General features: G+C 39.4%; 1 protein-coding gene across 6 annotated transcripts in view; it reads left to right on the top strand.

Moving 5' to 3' along the window:
* The window catches only part of PARP9 (poly(ADP-ribose) polymerase family member 9), a 29,055-nt gene extending 12,730 nt beyond the window's left edge, over positions 1–16,325 (top strand). For all 6 annotated transcript variants that reach the window (XM_032406667.1, XM_032406668.1, XM_032406669.1 and 3 more), the window contains 5 exons: positions 1,095–1,155; positions 5,087–5,467; positions 9,930–10,066; positions 10,714–10,888; positions 15,403–16,325. In XM_032406667.1, coding sequence (XP_032262558.1) covers positions 1,095–1,155; positions 5,087–5,467; positions 9,930–10,066; positions 10,714–10,888; positions 15,403–15,770 — 1,122 coding nt within the window. In that variant the 3' untranslated portion in view covers positions 15,771–16,325. The remainder of the gene's footprint in view (positions 1–1,094; positions 1,156–5,086; positions 5,468–9,929; positions 10,067–10,713; positions 10,889–15,402) is intronic.
* Positions 16,326–25,730: the final 9,405 nt, after the last annotated feature.

Here is a 25,730-nt window from a genome sequence, read left to right as displayed (position 1 = left end):
TCCTCTGACTGCTCACTCTTCCACCTCACAGCCTGTCTCCAGGTGGGTGGTTGCCATTTTCTCTCTCCCTACAAGAAAACAAACTCATACTTGTTCTAGCTTCCACTTTCCTGCAACAAGTGTTAAGGTTCTTATTCCTTTTGCTGCTTGACTAGGCACAGGGAGGTTTGTAGCATTTGTTGATATTCATTGCTGACATCTCTGAAGGTGCAGTTAGGAAGAGATGCCCACGGTGAGCTCTCATTAGCCAATGTCAGCCAGCTCCAGGACACCAGTGTGTCTCTTCCACAGCTGACCTGCCAGCCAGTTACCCAGTGAAGAAGCTCACCTTCCAGACACAGTGAATCATCCTGTCTTGCAAATGAAGTTCCCCCTAAAGCAGAGCTCGATCGATGGGCCCAGATAGATGGCCCGAGCGCATCCCTGAGCGGCTCAGGAAGTACCATCTTCCTACAAGGGGGATGAACTGCATCAGAAAAGAAGGTTCTTTCTCTTCAATACACAAACAAAAATGTATGTGGCAGTTCAAAAAAAAAAAAAAAATAGAAAGATCAACCACAATCTGAGGGCTCCCCTAGGCGATAATAATAAAGATAGCTGCCGTATATTGCATCAACCAGGCACTGTGCTAAGGAGAAACTGTAGAACAATCTTTTCAAGTGCATTTCTGTTTTATTAATTACAAGAGCATCTGCCTATTTTTGTCTTCTCCGGTGACATGGCCGCAGCCTTGGTTCAGTGCCTAATATGCAATAACCAGAGCATTAATATTTGTGGAATGAACGAATGGTTACATTTTGCCTTGGGATATACATATACATTCTTTTTTTTTTTTATACCAGGTTTTGGTTTTCCTTCCGGTTTTTCTATACTTGTTTCCCCTAGGTGTTCTAATAGATCATGGTACGACACAATTTGGTGCTGTGATTGCTGTTTCCTAGGACTTTCCAAAAGGCTGCTGTAGATCTGTGGCAGCGGGGATGGGGATTGACAGAGTGGATGAGGCCAAGTGTGGTTTATGCAGGTAGGAAGGGGGATTTTGATGACAATGGCTAAAAGCCCCACTTACGACTGCTCTGTTTTGCTTCTTATAGGCTTTCAGCGCTGAAGTGGCAGAGAGAAAAACCAAGCTACGTGATTTCAATAATTACAGTGGTGAGTAAGAAATTCACCGGCCTAGAAGTAGGGTCCACCCGCCAGGGGCTCATCCTGTTCTTCATCATTTTAACTAATAGAAGGGACAACAAGAAGAAATAAGCCAAATATATTTTCTCCTGTTCGGATACTAACTTCCTCGGTATCTGAACATGATTCTATTTTTGCCCAGTCCAGTTTCGTGATAGGAATAGAGAGAGGCTAAGCCACAGTGGGTAATCCACAGTGTGGGTAGTTCCTTCATAGATAGCTCTCTATAATTTTTCTATAAGAAAAATTCTGCCCTTCAATAAGCTGACTAAGCCAGTTACTCTTTCTGCTCTGAATGGGGTCACATCTAAATGGGGTTACTCATTAGCCATTATAGAAAACACATCTCAGTCATACCAGATAATAATAAATGGATTTACCTGATGCTACCCAAACCTGAGAATCACTAGGATCATGACAGAAACTTTAAACAAATAAACAAACAAAAGTATGTATGGCCCCCAATTCTACATATTCTGACTCAGGAGCTCTGGATCAGGGCCAAGCATGCATATTTTTCAGGAGCTCCTAGTCAGTTTTGCTACTGAACCAGAATTGTGGATCACTGGACTTAACTAACCCTGGTTGATGTTGAAGAAAGATTGACTGTGTTGTATAACTCCTTTCCTTTAGTGGAGTTTGAGTTGATGGAGTTGAAATGGCCTCATGACAACTGGGACGTATATACTTCTGAAATAGTCTTTTGATCTACAGTAGTCTATAAATGTTAAAAACACTAGACATTCAATGAGCAATAGAAGCTGTTAGGGTATTTCCCATGAGGGTCACAACGATTTGCTTATACGCTTTAACAGAAGAGCTCATGTATGGACGTGCTGTGGTCCAGTGGTGTTGGAAATGAAGGAGGGGGTACTTGAAGAGCTGTGGTTTGTGACTCTGCCTCTTATGAACCTGTTTATTTATCTGTAAAAGGAGGATAATGACAGACTTTTGTCAGGATAATTGGAGATTATGTACGTCAAAATGTTCTGTAAATTGCAAAGCATTAAACAAAGGCCAAAGAATAATGAATGAGAGGCTGGACGAACTACCTAGAGGGCCCAGAGGAGGGCGAGAGTCCTTCTGACCTGAAGGGGTTGAGAATGGCTTCCTGGACGAGTGGTTCTAAGTTGGCCTTTGAGGATGGCAAGTTTTCAATGGCTAGAGCTGGTGGGGTGGGGCACCCAAGGCAAAGAAAATGCAGAGAAGCAAACAAATGCAGTGCATATGTGGGGAACAAGACTGAATCTAAGGAAGGTAGATAGGAGGCTTAGGTGAGGACAGTATGGAAAAGGAACATACAAATGTCTCTATGTTGTTAGTCTGAATAATAGGGCCAGGAGTTAACATTTACTTCAGTCATTTTTAAGGACATCTGTAAAGGAATTATAATTATAGTGCAAGACAGTAATTGACATTAATAATGGCTAATGGTGATGATCTCAGGTTATCAAGGAAAAGTTAAACTATTTAGGAAGGCAGGGAAATGTGTTTTCATTAGAAATATTTAACTAATAAATATTTACCTAATAAACTAAGTAATTTAACTCATAAATATTTAACTAATGTATTTGGTGCTAGAAGTGTATCCTTCAGTGATCTGAACAATTAGTTACCCAGAAGAACAATTTTTCCCCCCCCCAGTAATGATGGATAAATGAAGTATCACCATGTATTGCCTCTATTTTCTCCTAAAAAGTAATATAAACTCCCAGGCAGAACAAGGGTTAAAAAACAAACAAAATCCCTATGCCTCCAATTTAAGAACACGTGTCACTTCTATTGTCCAAAACATTGGCTTTTTTTTTTTTTTTTTTTTAAACTCAGACCCTCTCTTACTTCTGGGTCTCTCCTGGTACTGTTTCATATTTCCTGGTACCACCCAACTATTCCACCAGGGGGAAAGATGCTAATTACCACTGCTAACCTCAGATCACTTACAGGGAGGCAGAATTATGTGAGTACTAGAGTCAGACTGCCCACACCTACTAGCCCTATAACCATGGGCAAGTTACTTAATAACTCTGAAGAAGTTTCCTCATTTGTAAGATGGGGCTGTTGATAGCACTTAGAAGGTTGCGAGGAGTGAACAGAATAATTTATGTGAAGCACTTAGAACAATGCCTAGAACATAGTAGTTGCTCAATTTACTTTTCCCCTTCAAAATATGTTTCTGAGATTCATCCAATAGCTAAAGTTCACTCCTTTTCATTGCTATAATAATACTCCATTGCTGAAGGACATGTGGGTCATTTCTAGGTTTTTGCTGTTACAAAGGAGGTGAGCTTTCTTATACATATCTCCTGATACACACATACAAAAATTTCTTTACAAAATATAATTATGGGAGTAGTTTTTCCAGTTTTACATCCATCATAAATATATACAGAAGTTCTAGTTGCTGTATATCCTTCCCAACCCTTAATATCGTCAGACTTATTGTTTGCCAATCTGGTGGATAATTTTTCATATCCCTGGTTGCCAGCGAAGATGAGCATCTTTTCACACGTATCTGGGCCATTTGTGTTTCCTTTTCTGTGCAGTGTTTTGCCCAGCTGAGTACTAGGTTCTTCCTTTTCCTTGATAACTTGAGAGAATTCTTTATATATTCTAGATAGTGCCTCGCCTATGAATTTCCTCTCATCTAGTCCATTGCCCGCCAACTTTTTTTTTTTTTGCAATTTGGGTTCAAAGTTATCCTAATCCATCAGAAAGTCTACTTTTTTATATATATCTTTGCTCCTTATGGAGGGGGATTGTAGAGAAGGGTACACGTGGGTGGGTTGGAATCAAGTTCCCTGACCTTTTCTGCTGGGAGATACCATGTCAAGCAGTAGAAGCTGCTAAGCTCCAAATTCCATGGAGGCGTAAAATGTCCTGTTACATACAGATAAGATATGAAAAGGAATTCCAGTTAGTAGAGTTATGGGTATATCTTCCTTTCATTAAACTTGGATAATTTTCTAATTTATCAAAAATAAATGTATTATTTTTATAATCAGAAATACATATTTTTCAAAATGAATTTTCACTCTTTAAGCTGTATGGCTTTCAGAGATGTTTGATTTCAAACTCAGTAGTAGCAAGAGGTTAAGGAAAATCTCATTCAGTGGGACATAAAGGCATACCTCATTTTATTGTACTTTGTTTTATCGTGCTTCACAGATACTGCCTTTTTTTCTTTTTTTTTACAAATTGAAGGTTTGTGGCAACCTGACATCAAGCAAGTCAATTGGTGCCATTTTTCCAACAGCCATTTGCTCACTTCATGTCTCTATGCCACATTTTGGTGATTCTCACAATATTTCAAACTTTTTCATTATTATTGTGTTTGTTATGGTGATCTGTGATCAGTGATTATAACTCGCGGAAAGCTCAGATGATAGCATTTTTTAGCAACAAAGTATTTTTAAATTAAGGTCGGTACATTGTTTTTTAGATGTAATGTTATTGCCTGCTTCCCAGACTAGAGTATAGTGTGGACACAACTTTCATATGCACTAGGGAACGAAAAAATTCATTTGACTTGTTTTATTGCAATATTCACTTTATACGGTGGTCTGGAACCCGACCTGCATCTCTGAGGTATAATAGTGGGTTAACATCCAGGGTGATATCACAAGATTAACTCATCTGTGAACTGACAAATGCAACACAGCAGGGGCAAGGCATGATAAAACCAACCCCTTTCAGGCTAAACTCTGCTCTCAAGGAGACCGGAAACCATACATTTAGATTTCCTTCATATCTAGCACAGCAATCAGAGATAGGCACTTAATTGAAGCTGCTGCTGCTGGCAATGGTCATAATGTCCTCGGGGCAAATATTGGCCTTGGTGTTTTGTTCTGCTCTGGTTTAAAACCCACCTGCCTTCTGTGGATGTTTATGACAGTCTTTTCAGTCCCCCAGTTGACCAGAGAGGAGAAAAGAGAAAATGGGCTCAAAGCTAAATCTCCTGCCATCAGTCTGATGGGATCCAACCTGGAAAAGATGAAGGAGGCCCAAGCTTGGATCCAAAGGATACTGACCCCCCAGGACCACCATATCATTGAGAACAATCATATCCTCTACCTTGGGAAAAAGGAACATGACATTTTGACTCAGCTTCAGAATACCTTAAGGGTCTCTATCTCAGAGATTATCAGTCTGGAAAAGGCAATTTTAGAGATTAAAGGAGCCCAAGCTGATGTCATTGAGGTCGTTATGAACATTGAACTTATGCTGTGTGAAGTTCAAGAGGAGATGGCAAGAAAAAAGGAGCTAGCCCTTTGGAGCTTGTCAGGTGAGTAACTTCAAGTTGGAAAGTCAGCTCTTGCAACTATTCCTTATGGGTGTGAGTGCGTCTGTATGTATGTGGGTGAGAGACAGCATGGAAGAGAGAGCAAATCATGCTGGTTCTGTGTTAAGCCATAACCTTTTATAACCGTTTTTTGGCTGTCTTTCTACCAGCAGGGTTAATTAGTAAATGAACACACACACACAACGCACACATGCAGGTGCACATACATGACTGGATTTACTTATGATGAAATGGATTGCCTAAGAGGCAATTAAATGGAAAGCCTCCAGCAACGCAAGCCCAGGTTCTGGGGGAAAAAGTACATCCCTAATTCTACAAATGGAGCATTCAAATACAGACACATTCTACCTGATTAATTCATTTATTTGAGTTTTCTTGCATTTACGTATTTGTTGCTGGCAGCATTAGGAACCTTAAAATTACTTTGAGCTCTCTCACCAAAGTAAACTATTCATTCATGCTGTGAAGTACACTCAAGTATCTCCCATTCAATGGGGCAAAAATTCATCATGATGACTGGGAATTTGGGTCTGGAGAAGACCTTTTAACATGGTCCTAGAGCTAACTAGGAAAATTATACTGTTGTAAATGCCACCTTGGGAGACAGAAGCTTATTTCATTTATTTACTGGACTGATGTATATTGTATCCCTGATATGTGCCAAGCATGTGGTGGGTGCTGGGGATACAATAATAAGATGGACATTGTTTCCACTCAAAATCTAATTGAGGATACTGAGAAGCAAGCAAGTTAATTATGAAAGAGGAGGGTGAAAATGCTCTGTGGGAGCACCTCGGACAGGCACTGTGATGTTGCAATTTAGAATATATATATTTCATCATTCAGATGATCAAAACATTTGTGACATATATTTGGCCTCTGTCCACATTTCTGGCTTACAGCTCTCAAAGCCCTTGGATTTCCTGAGTGTTGAGAGTGATAAAGATGTCTTTTGTTACATTAAGGAGGTGACTTTGGAAAGCGCCTAAGGATGGGGACTGGTTGCCAGGAGACCCAACTTGTGATTGGAGGATTGGAACTTTCGGTATCCCCCAGCCCAACCTCTGGGGAGGGTGCTGGAGGTTGAATCAGTTGCCAATGGTCAATGATTTAGTCAGCTGTGAGTAGCTAACGGACCTCCATAAAAACCCAGAAGGACAGGTTCAGAGAACTTCCAGGTTGGTGAGCACGTGGAGAGCTAGGGAGTGTGGCTTGCTGGGAGAGAGCATGGAATCTCTGCACTCTTTCCCCCTTCCTTCCTTGCCTTATGCATCTTTTCAGTCTGGCTGTTCCTGAGTAATATACCTGTATAAAAACCAGTAATCTAGTAAGTAAAATGTTCCTCTGAGTTCTGTGAGCTGCTCTAGCAAATTAATTGAACCCGAGGAGGAGATCATGGGAACCTCTGACTTATAGTTAGCCAGTCAAAAGTACAGGTAACAACCTGAACTGGAAACCGGTGTTTGAAATCCAAGGAGCAGGTCATTGGAACCTTCAGTTTATAGCTAGTCAGCCAGAAGCATGGGTAACAGTCTGGCTTTCGACTGGTATCTGAAGGGTGTGTGTGTGTGTGTGTGTGTGCGCGCGTGTGTTGGGGAGCAGTCTTGTAGGACTGAACTCTTAACCTATGGAATCTGATGCTATCCTTGGGTAGATAGTAGCAGAATTGCTTGGTTGTATATATGGGAAACCTCCTACACACACAGACATTGGAATCGGGTCTCAGAATACCAATTTAGACACCTAACCCAGACCTGGGAGGTCAAGGGGAGCCTTCTCAGAGGAGGTGTCATGAATGGAGAATGAAGAATAGGTAGAAATTAGTAAGGTAAAGAAACTTTCAAGCAATCAGACCATGGCAGGGTCTAGATGATGAAAGACTTTATAAATCACATGAGAGTTCAGAGTTTTTCTTGAAACAAGGGAGAGCCTTGAAGGATTTTAACAAAGATAAGGTGAGTTTCACTGCAATGTTGATGGGTTTGGTACAAAAATTCAGATGCAAATTTTCAAAGGACACCTCATTTTCACCTTGTGTTTGTAAAAATAATTCAGGTAGACATGGTCAAAGTGAGTGGGAGTTCACAGTAAGTGTTGTATCCACATTCCTCAGAAAACCCAGTGTCAAAAAACATGGACAAAAATAATACACAAGAGGGGCGCCTGGGTGGCTCAGTGGGTTAAGCATCTACCTTCGGCTTAGGTCATGATCCCTGGGTCCTGGGATCGAGTCCCACATCGGGCTCCCTGCTCAACGGGGAACTTGCTTCTCCTTCTGCCCCTCCCCCCACTCATGCTTTCTCTTCCTCTCTCACACACATTCTCTCTCTCAAATAAGTAAATAAAAAAATCTTTAAAAAATTAAAAACATAGAGCATAAAGAAATAGCATTCAAAAATAATACACGAGAATGAGACCAAAGATTATGATTTCTACTTAGCTTTTGAAAGGTAATGACTGTGGGTATTTAAACTAACACCAGTATACTTCCCAAGAGAACAAGAGACAAACACTGGTCTATAAAGCTTGTGGCATTACTTTAAACTCACTGCACTCATAGGGTTGACCCATTCTCCCGACTATTGGCAATTAGCCCTGTGAGTCCCTTGTTCTGCTGCAAGGTGGCACTTTTGATAGTTGATGACTAAGCATATCATTCCACAGCTGTGTTTCCGAGGCTCCTACACACTGACCCTCTCTCAACTAGATTAGGACCTTAGTTAACAAAATGGATAAATTTTCAATGAGTTATTACTACAAGGAACATCAACTAACTATCCATTAGAGCGATACAATTTAAATAATGGAAGTTAGGTGTTTCCTCTTTTATGCTGCCATTGTAATCCTTCCTGGGGAGTGCTTCTGACAGTAGGAGTTTGTGGATCTTTGAGTCGCTGGTGTCCAACCCAGCACTGGACAGGTAATAGGAGCTCAGTAAATGTTTGCTGAACTCAGGTGAACTGAACTCTGTTACTATACTTTATAAAGGTCAGCTGTTGCTCTCGAGATTTAATTTATAGTATCTTCCTTTGAAATTTCCTGGCTTTGCAGTTTCTCTGATATGGAATTTTGTCCCCCCTGTTTCCCAGATTTACAACTTGGCCCCTCTAGTGAATTTCTTTGGATTTATCATCTGCTTTCTGTGGTTAAATAATGTGCTGGGAATTATGTCATTTTTGTTTACTTGGGTTTAAGTCAAACTGAAAATAAACTGAGGGGTGCCTGGGTGGCTCAGCTGGTTATCGAGCCCTGTATCAGGCTCCCTGCTTAGCAGGGAGTCTGCTTCTCTCTCTCTCGCTCTCTCTCCCTCCGCCCCTCCCCGCTGCTCATGCTCTCTCTCTCAAATGAATAAAATCTTTTAAAAAGAAAATAAGTCTTTTTGGGGTTTACTGTTTGTTCGCCTATATGTATATTTATTCCAAAAGGATTTGCTAGGCAATAACAGGTTGTCCCTTGAATTTAAAAAGGAAGGTAGGAAAGTTAAGGGAGAAGGAACAAAGGAAGGAAAAAAGGAAGGAAGGGAGGGAAGACAGGACACCATAAACTCTTAATCTCCAAAGTTTGCTCTTTGTGGTTGGGTGCATATGAGTGACATGTGTACCAAATATTTTGCCTTGCCGATTGCAGAAAGCACCGGTGAAAGCCAGGTTTGTTTTAGCTGTGTGATATTGGGCAAGTCACTTAACTTCGAGTTTCGATTTCCTTATTTGTAAAAGTGTGTTAATTGTTTCAGTGGTGGTGTTGTAATGCTCAAATGAAGTTCAGATATGAAATCTTTTTGAAAATGTTGAAAAAGTTTTATATAAATGCCATACTATTTTTCATCATTCCTTAATGTGTTGTTATGCCTGTATCTTTTTGTTGATGAGCATCCTGGCCAGAAATATAAACATTTCCTATTAGCAACACAATTATATATCATCATTACAACACTGATGGGGGAAGTATATACTAATGTTCTTTTTTCTCTCACTCCCTCAGCCTCTTAATCCAAATCATGTGAGGACAAATTTATTTATTTATTTATTTATTTATTTATTTTAAAGATTTTATTTATTTATTTGAGAGAGAGAATGAGACAGAGAGAGAGAGCATGAGATGGGGGAGGATCAGAGGGAGAAGCAGACTCCCTGCTGAGCAGGGAGCCCGATGCGGGACTCGATCCGGGGACTCCAGGATCATGACCTGAGCCGAAGGCAGTAGCCTAACCAACTGAGCCACCCAGGCGCCCGAGGACAAATTTATTAATCCCCTCTTTTATCCTATGCCTTCTCATTATATTGTACTCTCCTTGCATGTCCTAAACATATAAGATATAAGCCATACAGTTTAAACTGGCTAATCCATTCCTTTAAATTTCTATAACTTGTTTTATTAAATTTCTTTACAAACGTTTTTCCTCTCACAGAGCATTGAGACAAAGTTTTGTGTTACTCATTTTTAGGACAATGGACTGATTGGCAACCCCAAAACCAGGATGAAATGAAAAGGAATAAATTTCTGAGATGCCTAAAGCTTTCAGCGGAGGAAATTCAGGATCAGAAGAAACAGTTTGAAAACTGTGGTTTGCAGGTTATAAAGGTATACTTAATTAAGGGAAGGATTTGACTTGTCTTGCTCTCACTTGGTTCTGTAACCAAAAGAAAAACTCACCTGCTGATGACTCTAAGCCAGCTGCTCGTTGACCTGGACCCCTAGGATTAAGACTGAAAGGCGGGCAGGGGTGGGCAGGCACAGAGGGTGTAGTTGGAATCAGGAGGTAGGAATGATGTCAGGACATCACTGGAAGCACCGATCAAGTGTCAGGGCAAACTTCTCTGCCTATCTTGAAGCAACATGAAAAGAAATGGAATAGCATGTATCACACTGTATTATAATTGTTTACCTATTTTTACCTCTCACTAAACTGTGAGCTTTTAAGAAGGCAAAGACTGTCTACACTGTTGACCATTTCATTACCAGTGCCTGGCACGTAGGGATTGCTCAGTGAATTTTTATTACATGGATTTATCAAAGAAGGGACAGGGAATTTTGAAGAGACAGAAGTCAAAGTAGGAGAGGGGTGGGGTCAGGAGAGACTCTTAAAACACTTTATATGAAAAGCAAGTTGCATGCCAAGTAATATGCACATAAGATCCTTTCTCTTTGAAGTAGAGTATCTAGCAATGTAAATAGTGGTTCTCACTTTTTTCCAGTTTTTTTCAGTTTTTCATATCCTTGGGTCATAGGTGGAGAAAATAGACAACGTGGTTCTCATGGCTGTCTTCCAAAAAAAGAAGCAAATGATGGAAGGGAGAACACATGGGAAGCCTGTGAGCCACAGGCTGTTTCAGCAAATTCCCTACCAGTTCTGTGAAGCAGTATGCAGAGTTGGCTTTCAAAGAATGTACTCGGCGCCCCGCGGTAGGTGTCAGCCCCTCATCTTCAGGGCCTCTGTATGTGGGGATTGGTGAGCAGACCTCAGCAGATGACTCATCACTCATAGTATTTGTTGCTGTGGTGAGGGAGACCCTTGCAACTGGGATATAGTGATCAAGTAATTTGGAAAGGGTCATATTTTTTGTTTTGTCCTTCATATGTTTTGTTGCTGATGCGTTTAATGTTGATGAAAGCTTTAGCGGTAAGATCTACAGTTCACTGTTTTTCTCTTTTCTGTGGTTGTGTGTTTTATCTGCAGAGAGCACCCAGAAGCTTTTTTTTGGCTTAGCTCCACAAAATTATTATCAACACTACCAAACCTCATCCCTTAATTAAAAGGGCATTTTCCTGAACTTAATAAGTTGCTCTTTTCTCTTCCATCTTCTTCATTTCCTGTAGCCTGCTAGTGAATGAATTAGAGAGCATCTGGAGGTGAAGTAAACAATATCTTAAGATCCTTTTCAGCTATGGGAGTTCTACTATGTGTAGCTTCCATGTCTCTTTTCAGTTGTACAACAATATTGCATACTTAATTGCTGTTTTGTCCCCTTTAGATCTCTCCAAAGGAGGCAAAGATGTTTAGTAATAATCATGGAGGATACCTCGCCATGTGGCTTGATTTTGCCTGATCCATTGACTATGTTCTTGATCTTTACCTTTCAAAATATATAGCATGATCCTTGCTGAATGCTCTCAGGCTACTGACAGCCAGGCTTACAGTTTCTTCAGCAATACGGTTCCTTTAAAACCTCAGCAGGCATGAAGCCTGTTTACTTCTGGTCAATTTGTATCTTTAAAACCCAGCCAAAGGTCTTGTCTCCATCTAGTCTTTAAGCCTCAAGATTCTGGTCTTTTACCTACTGGCCTCTGTGCTCTGTCCATGTCCCTAGCTCTTAGCTTAAAGCCACTGCCTGAGGCGATTCAGATAATAAACTCATTGGGAAGATACTGTCCATAATGTGACTTGAGCCAACATGTCTGGTGAGCGTGCTTAACCAAAGGTGCTTGAGAACCAGGAGACATTTTATCACCACTGAAGTTGTTTTGCAACTCTTCTTTTTTAACCTAGTTTTCATATGGAGTACAAAGGTTCTTGGCTTTTTTTTTTTTTACCCCTGCAAATTTCCAAATTATGGGACTCTTGGTCAGTTTAGATGGCCAACTATAGGCAAAGGGGTCTTCTATTAATGAAGCTTTATATATTTATATTTTCTATCTTGGCTTGCATTCCAGCCAGTTCTGTATTCATCTTTTGCTTGTAGGACGTGGCTGAATAGAGCAAGAAGGAGCCTCCATGCTTGCAGTTTTTCTTACTGGGTTCATTCATTCATTGCACAAGTGTTTCTTGAGCACATTCTGTGAGTCAGCCCCTGTGCTAGGTGGGAGGAATACAACAGTAAAACACAAAGAGTTCCTGCCCTTGTAATTTATAATCTAGTGAGTCCACCTGTTGGGTGTTTTCTGGCGTTCTAAAGGAAGCTTTTTTTTTTTTTTTTAACTCTCCTATGTCTGCCTATACCTATAGTTTCAACTCCTACCTCTATGATGGCTTACAGATTTGTAACTCTAACCCCCTTCCTCTCTCCTGACCTGCAGGTCCATATTTCCGACTGTCTTTTGAATATTTCTGCCTAGATGTTCCATAGCCACCTCAGACTGACTTTTTTCCTTGGCCATACTTTTCCCTAAGAGACAGGTGCTTCCTCCCACCCCCACCCCTGATACTCCCTAACCTGACTAATACCATCACCATCTATATACCAAGTCCCCAACTGGAAAGTTTATCATCTTCCATTCCTTCCTTCCTCTTACTCTAGGTTCAGGCAGTCACACAGCCCTATTAGTTCCCTCTTGACGACATTCTCAGCCCAGCCTCACCTCTCTATTCCTATTGCCTTTGTTCTTCTTCCCCTGGGCCTAGATGATGACAGGTCCTTTCCTTCCCTCAAAACCACAGCCCTATCCAACCTATCCTTTTCTCTGCTTCCAGAATTGTCATGCTAAAAACATACATGCTTGTTTAATAATATCTGCCTTCCTAGTTGCCTACAAGGTAAAACTCCCACCTCATTGGCAGAGCATGTAAGGACCTAGCCGCCACCCCACCCCCCCTGTTATTTCCTCAGCCTCATCACTCACTGTGTTCATCCACACTTCAGCCAGGAACTGCTCAGAGTTTCCTAATGTGCTGGATATTTCATGCCTCTATGCCTTTGCCTGTGGAATGCCTTCCCTCCTCACCCCTTTTTAGCCCTGCAAAGTCCTACTCCTTCTTCCAGACGTAGCTCAAGTGGCGTCTCCGGGTGGACACCTTCCCTCACTCCTGCAGGCCCAGGGAGTCGCTTCCTGCTCTTGCTTCCGGACTTCCTACATTCCTTTGTTACCGCATCTGTAACTCCAACAGGTACAAAAATCTACAGTTCCACAAAACTCAGGTGTGGGGCTTGTCTTCTTTATAGCTCTAAAATGGAACTTTACCTACCTTTCATGCTCCCATGTCTACAGAGGTGGAAAACTCCCATCTTGACAGCTCAAGATGAACTCAGTCATTTTCAGAGTTTTCTTAGTCCCTTTGGGGTTTAAACTCAGTTCCTGCAAGTTTTTTTCTCCTTCTTCTCTTCTGAGAGTGCTTTAGATGATGGGATAGGCACTGTGGGGAGAGTGGTCTGGTTCTGCATCTGTCTGTTCTCTGTCTCCAGATGTCTTCTGCTGGAAAAACCACCCTGGGCTTTGGTCATTAGCACCCTCCTGTGCTTAAATTTATAGTGCTCTTTGTTCTTAGTGTCTACACAGGGCACTCTGTTTTTCATGCCGAGGGAATTCCTTTCTAGGCCATTGTCTGTGCCCCTCCTGCAGCGCAGGAAATTTTTGCGTGTGCACATCCTCCAGGCTGAAATGCAAGGTCTTCTGTGGCATTCTTCACCTGTTCTGGACATCTTCCCCAGCCGTTACTGCTTTCCACTTAACGGCCATGCTGGATGAGGGGGCTGCACCCAGTAGAGTCACACGATGGTTCCTTTTACTCTGGAAGTCCCCTACTCCCTGTTTTTCTGAGGTTCTTGTTGTTCTGCCCTATCTTGACTCCCAGGGCTCTCTTGAGGGAGTGGGGCAGTGAACTGAGTCCCTTCTCAGAGTCCCCAAGAGTTCTAGTCATGTCCTCTCTGTTTCTTCTCTTTCCACCAGGTGGAAGGAAGAACTTTATTTATTTTGAAGTGACATAACTATTCTAAGAATATCTTTTATCCTTCTCTCCTCTGTTACATATGGCATAAACTCCATGCTCTGAATCCTTTACGTTTTTAGACTTCTGGTTCAAAAAACCCTTTTCCTCTCTCAGAAAACCTTTCAAGACCATAATCTATGCTTTGATTAAAAATAATTATATATGCTATATGGGGTGCCTGGGTGGCTCAGTCAGTTGGGCCTCTGACTCTTGGTTTCGGCTCATGTCACAAGCTCAGGATCCTGGGATCAAGCGCCCGCATTATCTCGGGCTCCATGCTCAGCAGGGATTCTCCTTCTCTGCCCTCTCTCCCTCCTCCTCTGCTCCTCCCCCTTCTCACATTCTCTAAAATAAATTTTTTTAAAAATTATATATGATATATATACATATATATATATCCAATTTATATATATTCAATTGACTTTGTTCTGAGCTTTATCTTTTTTACCCCTGACATAATAAGTAGCAAGAACTCAATGGGTGGAAGAACCAAGAGCAAGAAGAAACTTCCAGGAAAGAAATCTTTGATTTTTATCTCAAAATATTTTTTTTTCTCCACATAAAATTGTGCTGTACTTTAACTGTTTACGAGTGGGGAGTTCCATTTATAAAATTTTGAGAACAGAGGTCATGTCTTAGTCATTTTTTGAAGCCCTAGAGCTGTATTGTCCAGTTGGTAGCCACTAGCCACGTGTGGCTACTGAGCACTTAAAATGTGGTTAATCTGAATTGAGATGTGCTGTAAGTGTAAAATATACACTGATTTTAAAGATCACTACCCAAGGAAAGAATGTAAAATATCTCCTTAATAATTTTTATATTGATTACAAGTTGAAATGATAACATATTGGATATCACAGATTAAATAAAAATTAGTAAATTAATTTTACCTGTTCCTTTTTACCTTTTTATCAGGCTACCAGAAAATTTAAAATTACATATATGGCTTACATTGAACTTCTGTTGTTCAGTGCTGCTCTCGAGTCTGCAACAATATTCCATTAAATCCGAAGTAAATGTAAAGAAAAAAATAGGGAGGGAGGAAGGAAAATTAAAAGGAAGGTAGATATATAAATGTAAGCTATTATTAGGCTGATGATACCAATGATAATTTGTTTCAAGAGAACAACTTTAGGTGTCTTTGCTACAGACAGGGACTTGGGACCAGGAGGTGGTGATTATTTGGAGGACTAGAGAGAGACTGCATAGAGGTACCCACATAGGCAATATGATTCATCAGATCCTAATAATCTTTTAACTTTTTTTCTTTTATCAGACCCAAAATACGGAGTTGGTATATACTTCACCAAGAACCTGAAAAACCTAGCATACCAGGTCAAGAAAACATCAGCCGTAGACGAACTGATATATGTGTTTGACGCTGAAGTACTCACCGGCTCCTTCTGTCAGGGTCATCAGTTACATATCGTTCCCCCACCATTGAGTCCTGGAGACACAGATTGCCATGACAGTGTGGTTGACAATGTCTCCAGCCCTGAAACCTTTGTTATTTTTAGTAACACTCAGGCAATGCCCCAGTATTTGTGGACTTGCACCCAGAATCATGTACAGCCACGGAATTACTCATCAGGACCAAGGATGAATCCTGGAGCAAGATTCTCAGGGGGTAGCGCTGTTGTTTGACCTCCACATCATTTTAACAACCAGCATGTGCTTGCTTTGGAGGAAGTCTCCAAATAATGACCATCAGTGAGTCAAAGAGTGGTTTGAATATGTCAGATGGGTTGTCCACATGAACCGATTGGGTTATTGAGGGGACCCACCACAAACTAGCATCTTAGTTCTTTCATCTTTGTCTTCACTTCTTGGGATTGGGGTGGGTAGATCCCAACCCAAACTCAGGACCGTTCCCTCTCCTTCAAGTTGTCCTTTTGTCTGTTTTACTATAGGTAACAGCAGAAATGTTTTATATGTGATGAAGGGGTGTTTCTAGTATATAATCCAAGCCTTTTTATTTTTCTAAAATGATAGTGTAACAGCAGGATGATTTTATATTTTCCAGAGAATCCTGTATAGTGTTTTAGATATCAAAATAAACCACCTTTGTCTGAGTAACTGGTTTTGAAAAGTTGTATGTAAAATGACATTATTCCAAGTGGAAGAACATCAAAAGGCTGATATTCTACTGATATCCTATTTGGATTCAACCATATCAAGCAATGCCACTCAAGCATCATGAGGCCAAATTATTTATTTTTTAAGATATATTTATTGTAGGGAGAGAGAGAAAGAGGGAGTGTGCATGATTTGGGGGGCGTGAGGGGATGGGGAAAGGGAAACAATCTCAAGCAGACTCCTTGCTGAGTACGGAGCCTGACGTGGGGCTCAGTCCCAGGACCTGGAGATCAAGACCTAAGCTGAAATCAAGTCGGATGCTCAGCTGACTGAGCCACCCAGGTGCCCCAAGGCCAAATTATTAATTTGCCAAATATTTCTTGATCACCAGATGTGTTGCAGTCATTTTCTGGGTGCTGGGGATATGATGCAGGACAAAACAAAAGTCTTCAGAAAGCTTCCAGCCTGAATAATCAGAAAGTCAGCTATGTGATTGACTATAACAAAAGAGGAATTATAGATTCTTTGGAAAAATTTAAGAGGGAGGGTGATAAATTAATAAGGGGATGGAAGGAAGGCCTTCTAGAGAAAGTGAAACTCAAGCTGAGACCTGAAGTATGTATGAGTTAGATGAATGAGGGATGCAGCAAATCAGGAGTAGAGTTGGAAGAGTATTTTATGCAGAGAGAATAGTTCTTATAAAGGCTGAATCCACTGTGACTTTGCCCAAATTTTACTTCAGAGTTCTACAATATAGAGGCCAGCTAGTCTCACCATGTATCTCTTGCCTGTTCTGAAATCCATATTTCTCTGTACTCCCCAAATTTCCTGACCCTCATATCTCTGCACAGAATACTTCTTCTGCCTCATCTTACTGTAACCAGCATTCTTCCTTTTTTTTTTTTTTTAATTCCCTTCACCTATTTCACCACCGTCCCCCCCAACCTCCCCTCTGGTAACCATGTTTATTCTCTATAGTTAAGAGTCTGTTTCTTGGTTTCTCTCTGTTTTTTTTTTTTTTTTCTGTTTTGTTTCCTAAATTCCACATATGAGTGAAATGATATGGTATTTGTCTTTCTCTGACTGACTTTGCTTAGCATTATACTCTCTAGCTCCATTCATGTTGTTGCAAATGGCAAGATTTCCTTATTTTGGGGGGGCTGAATAATATTCCATTATATATATATATATATATATATATCTCACATCTTCTTCATCCATTCATCTGTCAATGGACATTTGGGCTGCTTCCATAATTTGACTCTTGTAAATAATGCTGCAATGAACATAGGGGTGCATATATCTTTTCAAATTAGTGTTTTTGTATTCCTTGGCAATAGTGGAATTACTGGATCATTTGACAATTCTATTTTTAGAAAAAAAATCTTTTTTTCTTTTTTTCTCCATACTGTTATCCACAGTGACTGTACCAATTTGCATTACATGAGGGTACCTTTTCTCCACATCCTTGCCAACACTTGCTGTTTCTTGTGTTTAAAAAAATTTTTTTAAGTTTTTATTTAAATTCAGGTATACAAATTGTTTCTTGTGTTTTTGATTTTAGCCATTCTGACAGGTGCGAGTGATAATCTCATTGTGGTCTTGATTTGCATTTCCCTGATGAATGATGTTGAGCATCTTTTCATGTATCTGTTGGTCATCTGTATGTCTTATTTGGAGAAATGTCTGTTCATGACTTCTGCCCATTTATAAACTGGATTATTTGCTTTTTGGGTATTGAGTTGTATATATATACAACTTTATATATTTTGGATATTGAGTCATTATCAGATATGTCATTTGCAAATATCTTCTCCCATTCTGTAGGTTTTCTTTTAATTTTGTTGATGGTTACCTTTGCTATGCAGAAGCTTTTTATTTTGTTTCTCTCCCAAACCATGTCTCTGCACTTCCTACTTTCCTTGATGTGGCCTCTTCTCTCCCTCCAGTTGTGCAGTTTGTTCTGTCAGTACTCAGGTCGTTTTTATGGGTATTCAGAATGATTTGATAGTTATCTGGTTGTGCTCTAGGAATGAGAGGAGCATAGGGTCCTCCTACTATGCCACCATCTTAGCTCCTCAGAAGCTTCTTATTTTGATGTAGACCCAATAGGTTGTTTTTGCCTTCATTTCCCTTGCCTGAGGAAACATATCTAGAAAAATGTCAGAGAAATTACTGCCTGTGCTCTCTTCTAGGATTTTTATGGTTTCAGGTCTCACATTTAGGCCCTTAATCCATTTTGAGTTTATTTTTGTGTATGCTATAAGAAAGTGATCCAGTTTTATTCATTTGCCTGTTGCTGTCCAGTATTTTCCATTACCATTTGTTGAAAAGACTTTTTCCAATTGTATATTCTTGTCTCCTTTGTTGAAGATTAATTGACCATATAATTGTGGGTTTATTTCTGGGCTCTCCATTCTGTTCCATTGATCTATGTGTTTATTCTTGTGCCAGTACCATACTGTTTTGATTACTACAGCTTGTAGTATATCTTGAAATCTAGGATTGTGATACCTCCAGTTTTGTTCTTTTTTTTCAAGATTGCTTTGGCTTCTCAGGGTTTTTTGTTGTTCCATACAAATTTTAGGAGTATTTGTTCTGGTTCTGTGAAAAATGCTGTTAGTATTTTGATAGGAATTGCATTAAATGTGTAGGTTGCTTTGGATAGTATGGACATTTTAGCAATACTTGTTCTTCCAATCCATGAGCATGGAATATCTTTCCATTTGTTTGTGTCGTCTTCAGTTTCTTCCTTCAGGGTTTTATAGTTTTCAGAGTACAGGTCTTTCACCTCCTAAGTTTATTCCTAGGTATTTTACTCTTTTGGATGCAAGTGTAAATGGGATTGTTTTCTTGATTTCTCTTTCTGTTACTTCATTATTAGTGTATAGAAATGCAGTGAATTCCTGTATATTGAGTTTGTATCCTGCAACTTTACTGGATTCATTTATCAGTTCTAATAGTTTTTTAGTGGAGTCTTTAGTGTTTTCTGTGTATAGTATCATATCATCTGCAAATAGTTAAAATTTTACTTCTTCCTTACCAATTTGGATGCCTTTTATTTCTTTTTCTTGTCTGATTGCTGTGGCAGCATTCTTCCTCTTGAAAGAAGCATGCTTCCTGTCTCATATGGTACTGTCTTTGGATATGGGCAAGAGAGGCCCTGACCTGAACCTCTAATTTGAGAGGGCCCCACTCTGGCCTTCCTCTAGGTTTTCTCATCTTTACAAGGTGAGTAGTCTATAAGGTCAAGAAAATGTATCTATTTGAAGCCTGCATATTTCACTTCTAAACCACCTACTAGGTACCTGGAACCCCCAATTTCCTGCCTAAACAGCTCCAAGTCTATTTCCAGGGCCTAAATTGAACCTCTTTCTTGGGGCTGTCCTCCTGAGGTGGATTATGCCACAGTGTGCATCAAGAATGGCCAAAGGGTGACTATTTGCAGGAATGGGACTTGGACATTAGGGCTGAGTTGGTCACATGCCTGTGTGTGAGTTTGTGACATAAAGCTAAAATAGTGCTTAAATTATTTACAACCTTAAAGCTTATATTAAGAAAAAATAAAGGCAGAAATTATCAGCTAAGCATCCAACTTAAGAAAATCAGAGTAAACTTGAAGGGATAAAAACAGAAAATAATGAAATAGACACAAAAACATACAACAGAGAGAAATAATAAAGTCAATAGCTGTTTCTTTGTAAAGATTAAAAAAATAGACAAATCTTTGGTAAGATTGATAAAGAAAAAACAAAAGGTACAAATAAAGAATTTGAGGAATGAATAAAAAGAGGATGTAACTAAAATACATTGAAGATCTGAAGGTAATAATACTAAAAACAATTTTGTGCTAATAAGTAGAAAATTTAGAAAAAATATAGATTTTGTTACAAAAATATAACCTATCACAATTGACTGAAGAACTAGAAATCCTGAATCTTCTAATATTTATTAAATAAGTTGAATCAGCAATTAAAGTTTTACCTACTAAGTAAACAAATACAACAGGCTAAGATGATTTTACTAGTGAGTTCTACCAAATCTTTAAAGAACAGATAATTCCAATTTTATGTAAAATCTTCTAGAGAACTTCTTAGATAAATAAGAGGGAACATTCCCCAACAAATTTTTCAAGGCTAGTTTAACCTTGATACCAAAAATAGACAACCAGTATAGATAGGAAAAATAAAGACTGATTCATTTATGTAAATAGATGCACAAAGCACAAATCTTAATCAAACTATTAATAAATATAATTCAGCTCTGTATAAATAAATAAATCATGGTCAAGTTGGGTTTATTTCAGAAATGCAATGATAATTTAAGTACATCTATTAGTGTAACTCACCATATAAGTATATTAAAGAGTATGCTCATTTCAATATATGGAGAAAAGTCACTTAATAAGCAATTCATAAAAGGATATCAAAATCTTAGAGCAAGCATCACATTTCATGGTAAAACATTAGAAAGATTCCCTACAAAATCAGGAATGAGACAATGGATACTTTCTATCACCACTTACCTTCTGCAATGAGTTAGAACTCCTGTCCAACACAGTAAAGAAGAACAAATGAAAAACATGACTAGTGGTGGTGAAATAAAAATGTCATTAATCACAGGAAATATGATTGTCTATAGAAAATCCAAGGAAATCTGGAGACAAATTGTTAGAATGAATAGAAGCATTCTGCAAGGTTGTAAATAGAAGTTATACATAAGTCAATTTCATTCTTAAGCATGAGAATGAATATAATGACTTTTTTGCCATTACAATAGCAACATCAAAAAAATAAAGTGACTAGAAATAAGTTTAACAAAAGATGTATAAAAATTTCATGAAAAAAATCACAAAATGTTATTCAAAGGCTTTAAGAAGACCTAAATAAATGGAGAGATATACTATGTTGTCATCAAAAAGAAGACTCAATATAATAAAGATCTCTATTCTCCAAAAATAAATCTTATCAATACAATTTCAATCAAAACCACAACAGATTTTCTTCATAGAAATTGATGGAGTAATTATAAAATTTATATTAAATAAAAAGGCCCAAGAAGAGCCAAGGTAATTTTAAAGAAGAAAAACAAAGTAGAGGTGACTTGACTATAACATATCATGACTTATTATACAACTACAGTAATTATGATGTGTTACTGGTGCAGGAATAGGCAAACAGACCAACTGAATAGAATAGAAAGTTCCAGGGTGCCTGGGTGGCTCAGTCGTTAAGCGTCTGCCTTCAGCTCAGGTCATGATCCCAGGGTCCTGGGATCGAGTCCCACATCGGGTTCCCTGCTCGGCAGGAAGCCTGCTTCTCCCTCTCCCACTCCCCCTGCTTGTGTTCCTGCTCTCGCTGTCTCTCTCTGTCAAATAAATAAACAAAATCTTAAAAAAAAAAAAAAAAAAAAAAGAATAGAAAGTTCCAAAACAGACCTATGCCAATGTAGAAACTTGACAATATATATACATACATATATATCTCAAATATGTATCTCTATATATGAGTTTAATACAAATAAAATACATATAAATTTATAAATATGTATATTTGAGAAATATATCTTTCAGGTTTATATATTATAAAAATTATATACTATAAATATATACTATTATATATATTTAATAGTATATAAAATGATGTAAAAATCATATATCCTGCAATATTTATGATGTACCTTTTCACATTGCACGTTTAATGGTGTCAATATTTTTTTTTCCTTTTTTAAGATTTATTTGAGAGAGAGAGAGCAGGAGCAAAGGTGCAGAGGGAGAGGGAGAAGCAGGCCTCCCACCGAGCAGGGAGCCTGACGCAGGGCTCGATCCCAGGACCCCAGGACCATGACCCGAGCCGAAAGCAGATGCCCAACCGACTGAGCCACCCAGGCGGCCCAATGGTGTCAATATTTTTATGGCACATTTGTAAAATTTTGCAGCAGATATTTGCAATTAGAAGCTTTGTACCATTTAAAAGTCAGAACTCAGCCTGGGTGACTCAGTCAGTTAAGCGTCTGCCTTCGGCTCAGGTCATGATCCCAGGGTCCTGGCATCGAGTCCCTCATCAGGCTCTTGCTCAGTGGGGAGTCTGCTTTTCCCTCTACCAGCCGCTCCCCCTGATTGTGTGCTCTCTCTCTCTCTCTCTCTCTCTGACAAATAAATAAATAAAATCCTTAAAAGTCAGAATTCACATGATACAGAATACAGTTGATTTCTTATTCAAGTTTCCATATCAAGTCAAAACTGGTTATTTGATGCTTGCATTTTTGCTCACTAGATCTTCTTACTTTCTGAGTATCATGTGACTATCTACATACATACTTTTCTCAGTATAGAGCTCTGAGTGTATGTATATATATGTATGACAGAGGTAAAACTGTGGCTCACTGGGAAAACAATGGACCAATCTCAGTGAATGGTCTTAGACAACTGGTTAAGGACATGGAAAACAATAAATTTGGATGTTGTTCTAGGTCTAGACAGGGCCTAAGATGGGGATTCTTGTTCAAGTGACTTATTGGGGGACTGCTTTCGGGAATATGGGAATAAAGGCAGCATAGGGCAGGGAGAAAGCTAGCAGGAGTATGGTCTCGGCGGAAGATTAGCTTCAATATAACTCCAAGAGAAAGCTCTAGGGCACAAATTGTACCATCAGACTAAGTTGAACACTGTAACAGCAGTTGGCCTTTTGAAGTGATGTCAGTTATTGCCTCCCTCTTCCTTGAGAGTAGGAGTAGGAGGCTTCTAGCAAGCTGGCTCCTGTTAGGCCTATACTTCCTCAGAGAAGGGGGCAGTTGAAAGTTATCTGCCAGCACTCACATCAGGCTGGGGAATGGGTATACTGGCTAGATGAAGTGGATCCTTTTTATTTCCCCTGCCAGTACAGGTAGGGAAGAGTGCCAACTGTCCTGATTTGCCTGACCTTCCAGGTTTTGGTGCCAAAATTCCCACATCCTGGGGAACCCTTGCAGGACACACAAAAAATCCTGGTCTGCGATGGGTGTGGAAGATTGGGGGGAAAGTACAAAACCCATCCATATGACAGCCAAAAAAATGGGGGCTGAAAGCAACCACACTGCTTTTACTGTCAGATAGAGCATAGATTCTTTGACGTCTATAGTTACTATCAGTGGTTTTTCCCCTGGCCATTGATACCGGTACCCATGATTCGCAGTTCACAATAATCATCCACTGTTGCATCATTCTGAGGGATATGACTTAAGTGTGCAGTTTAAGTGCGTTGTAATCAGAAGCATTAGCAGTCCATCTTTGGCTTTGCCTGTGGGTTAACTGCTGTGCCTTGTACAAGTTGAATTTTTTTTAACATTGTGAATGTAGTGACCATATTTTATAAGAGTGGCAATAATGAAGATGAGAATGGTTATAACACCACCAACAGCATGACCCAGATATCACTGCAAAAGAAAGCTAAACGACTAATGCAATGTTGATGACCAATGGAAGACAATATAACTGGATTAGGAAGGTAAATAACAAAAACAGAGCATACTGCACCACATGCAGAGAAGAATTTGGGATTGGCTATGGTGGAGAAGAGGATGTGAAAGTGCATATGGAGACTGAATCTTACAAGTCTGGGATAAGAGAGACAAGTACTTCAGGATCAATCAAAAGTTTTTTAGTTTCTCAAAGACACCAATACTCCTGAAAATAGCAGCTGCTGAATTATCTTGGGCTATCACATGAACCAGTGCGCATTACTGTATGGTACCTTTGACTGCTCTATGGAACTGAATAAGGTTACATTTCCTGATTCAAAACAAAACAAAACAAAACAAAACAAAACAAAACAAAACAAAACAAAACAAAACTCCCCTCTAGCTCTTAAGGCAATTTGACCTGAAAAATGGGAGTTTCAAATTGGATTCTTAATGTTTATTAAGATTTTTAAGATTTTATTTTATTTATTTGACAGAGACAGCGAGAGAGGGAACACAAGCAGGGGGAGTGGGAGAGGGAGAAGCAGGCTTCCCACTGAGCAGGGAGCCCGATGCGGGGCTCGATCCCAGGACCCTGGGATCATGACCTGAGCCGAAGGCAGATGCTCAACGACCGAGCCACCCAGGCGCCTCTTATTAAGATTTTAAATGAAACCATAGACACACAAAACAAAGGGTGTTCTATCTTGTCCAAAGACAAAGTAGACTTGGCTCATGTATCTGCTTTCAGTGCAAATGTTAATTTTGACAAATCATATTCAGTTTCTAAACTTCCAAAGAAAATGAAACAATCTCATCTGCGAAGTACCTTATACACAACACTGCTAAAAATAAAAAAGGGTGTCGTTTGCTTACTTGGGATATGGAGGTTTTCATAATGGAAGTGTTTGGTCATTTCAGTTTCCTCAAAATGTGCAGAAGCATTTAATTAAACTTTTGACTTTATAGAAATGGAAGGAGATAGCTACCTGAAACATGTGCCTACAAGATGATTATCATTGGGGGTGCCTGGCTGGCTCGGTCGGTAGGGCACACGACTTTAATCTCAGGGTTGTGAGTTCAAGCCCCGTGGTGGGTATAGAGACTACTTAAAAAAATAAGAAAGTAAATAAATAAAACCACATTTTATACATATATATATACACACACACACATATATATGTATATATATATACACACACACATATATATAAAAGATGACTATCATTGTTGCTAGCCATAGAAAACATGTTAAAATCATGGCCTGCCTTAAAATCATATTTTCAAAGTGTGGAACAAGAAGAATGTCCTGCTTCAATTTGGAAATATGTTGAGGATGAGAATGGAGAGGACTACAGTGAAACAGAAATAAACATGCTGGTTCTCTAAAACTGTCTGATAATCCCCGAAGAGGGCATGAGGAATCTAGCAAAAGATGAACCAACTGCACCTGAGTTATTCAACATTATGTTAGATTGAGTAAAAAACTCCAACAGATAAAAAGAAAAAGATGAATTTTTTTGGAAATAAATTATTTCAGAACTTTTTAAGAAGTCCTTAAAAAGGGGCACCTGGGTGGCACAGTAAATCAAGCACCCAACTCTTGCTTTCCGCTCAGGTCGTGATCTCAGGGTCCTGAGATGAAGCCCTGTGTCAGGCCCCATGCTCAGCACAGAGGAGTCAGCTTGGGACTCTCTCTTCCTGCCCTTCTGCTCCTCCCCCCTGCTGTGCATGCTCTCTCTCTCTCTCTCTTTCTCTCTCTCTCTCTCTTTAAAATAAACAAATAAATCTTAAGAAAAAAAAGAAGCCCTAAAAAAAGGCGACCAAGTTAAGCAGAACTTTTTGAATTTCTTTACTAAAACTGTAAACTTAACTTGGAAGCTAACTTCAATTTCACAAGTTGAAATTACTTTTGTATTTTAAAACCATTTTCCCTGGAGAAGAGAGGTTTAACTTATGATGACATACAGTGTGCTTCAGAATGTTTTTAAAACGATGAGTAGTTTAGATAGGGATAGCTTACGTGGTTAATTTAGAGAGGCAAAGAACCTAGTTGACAAACATCTGGCTTACCAAAGCAAGTCTGTAGAT

This window comes from Phoca vitulina, unplaced genomic scaffold, assembly GCF_004348235.1.
Source record: "Phoca vitulina isolate PV1807 unplaced genomic scaffold, GSC_HSeal_1.0 scaffold8, whole genome shotgun sequence".
Classification (NCBI taxonomy): domain Eukaryota; kingdom Metazoa; phylum Chordata; class Mammalia; order Carnivora; family Phocidae; genus Phoca; species Phoca vitulina.
The sequence above is the reverse complement of the archived record's forward strand: the minus strand, read 5'-3'. Positions and strand labels throughout refer to the sequence as shown.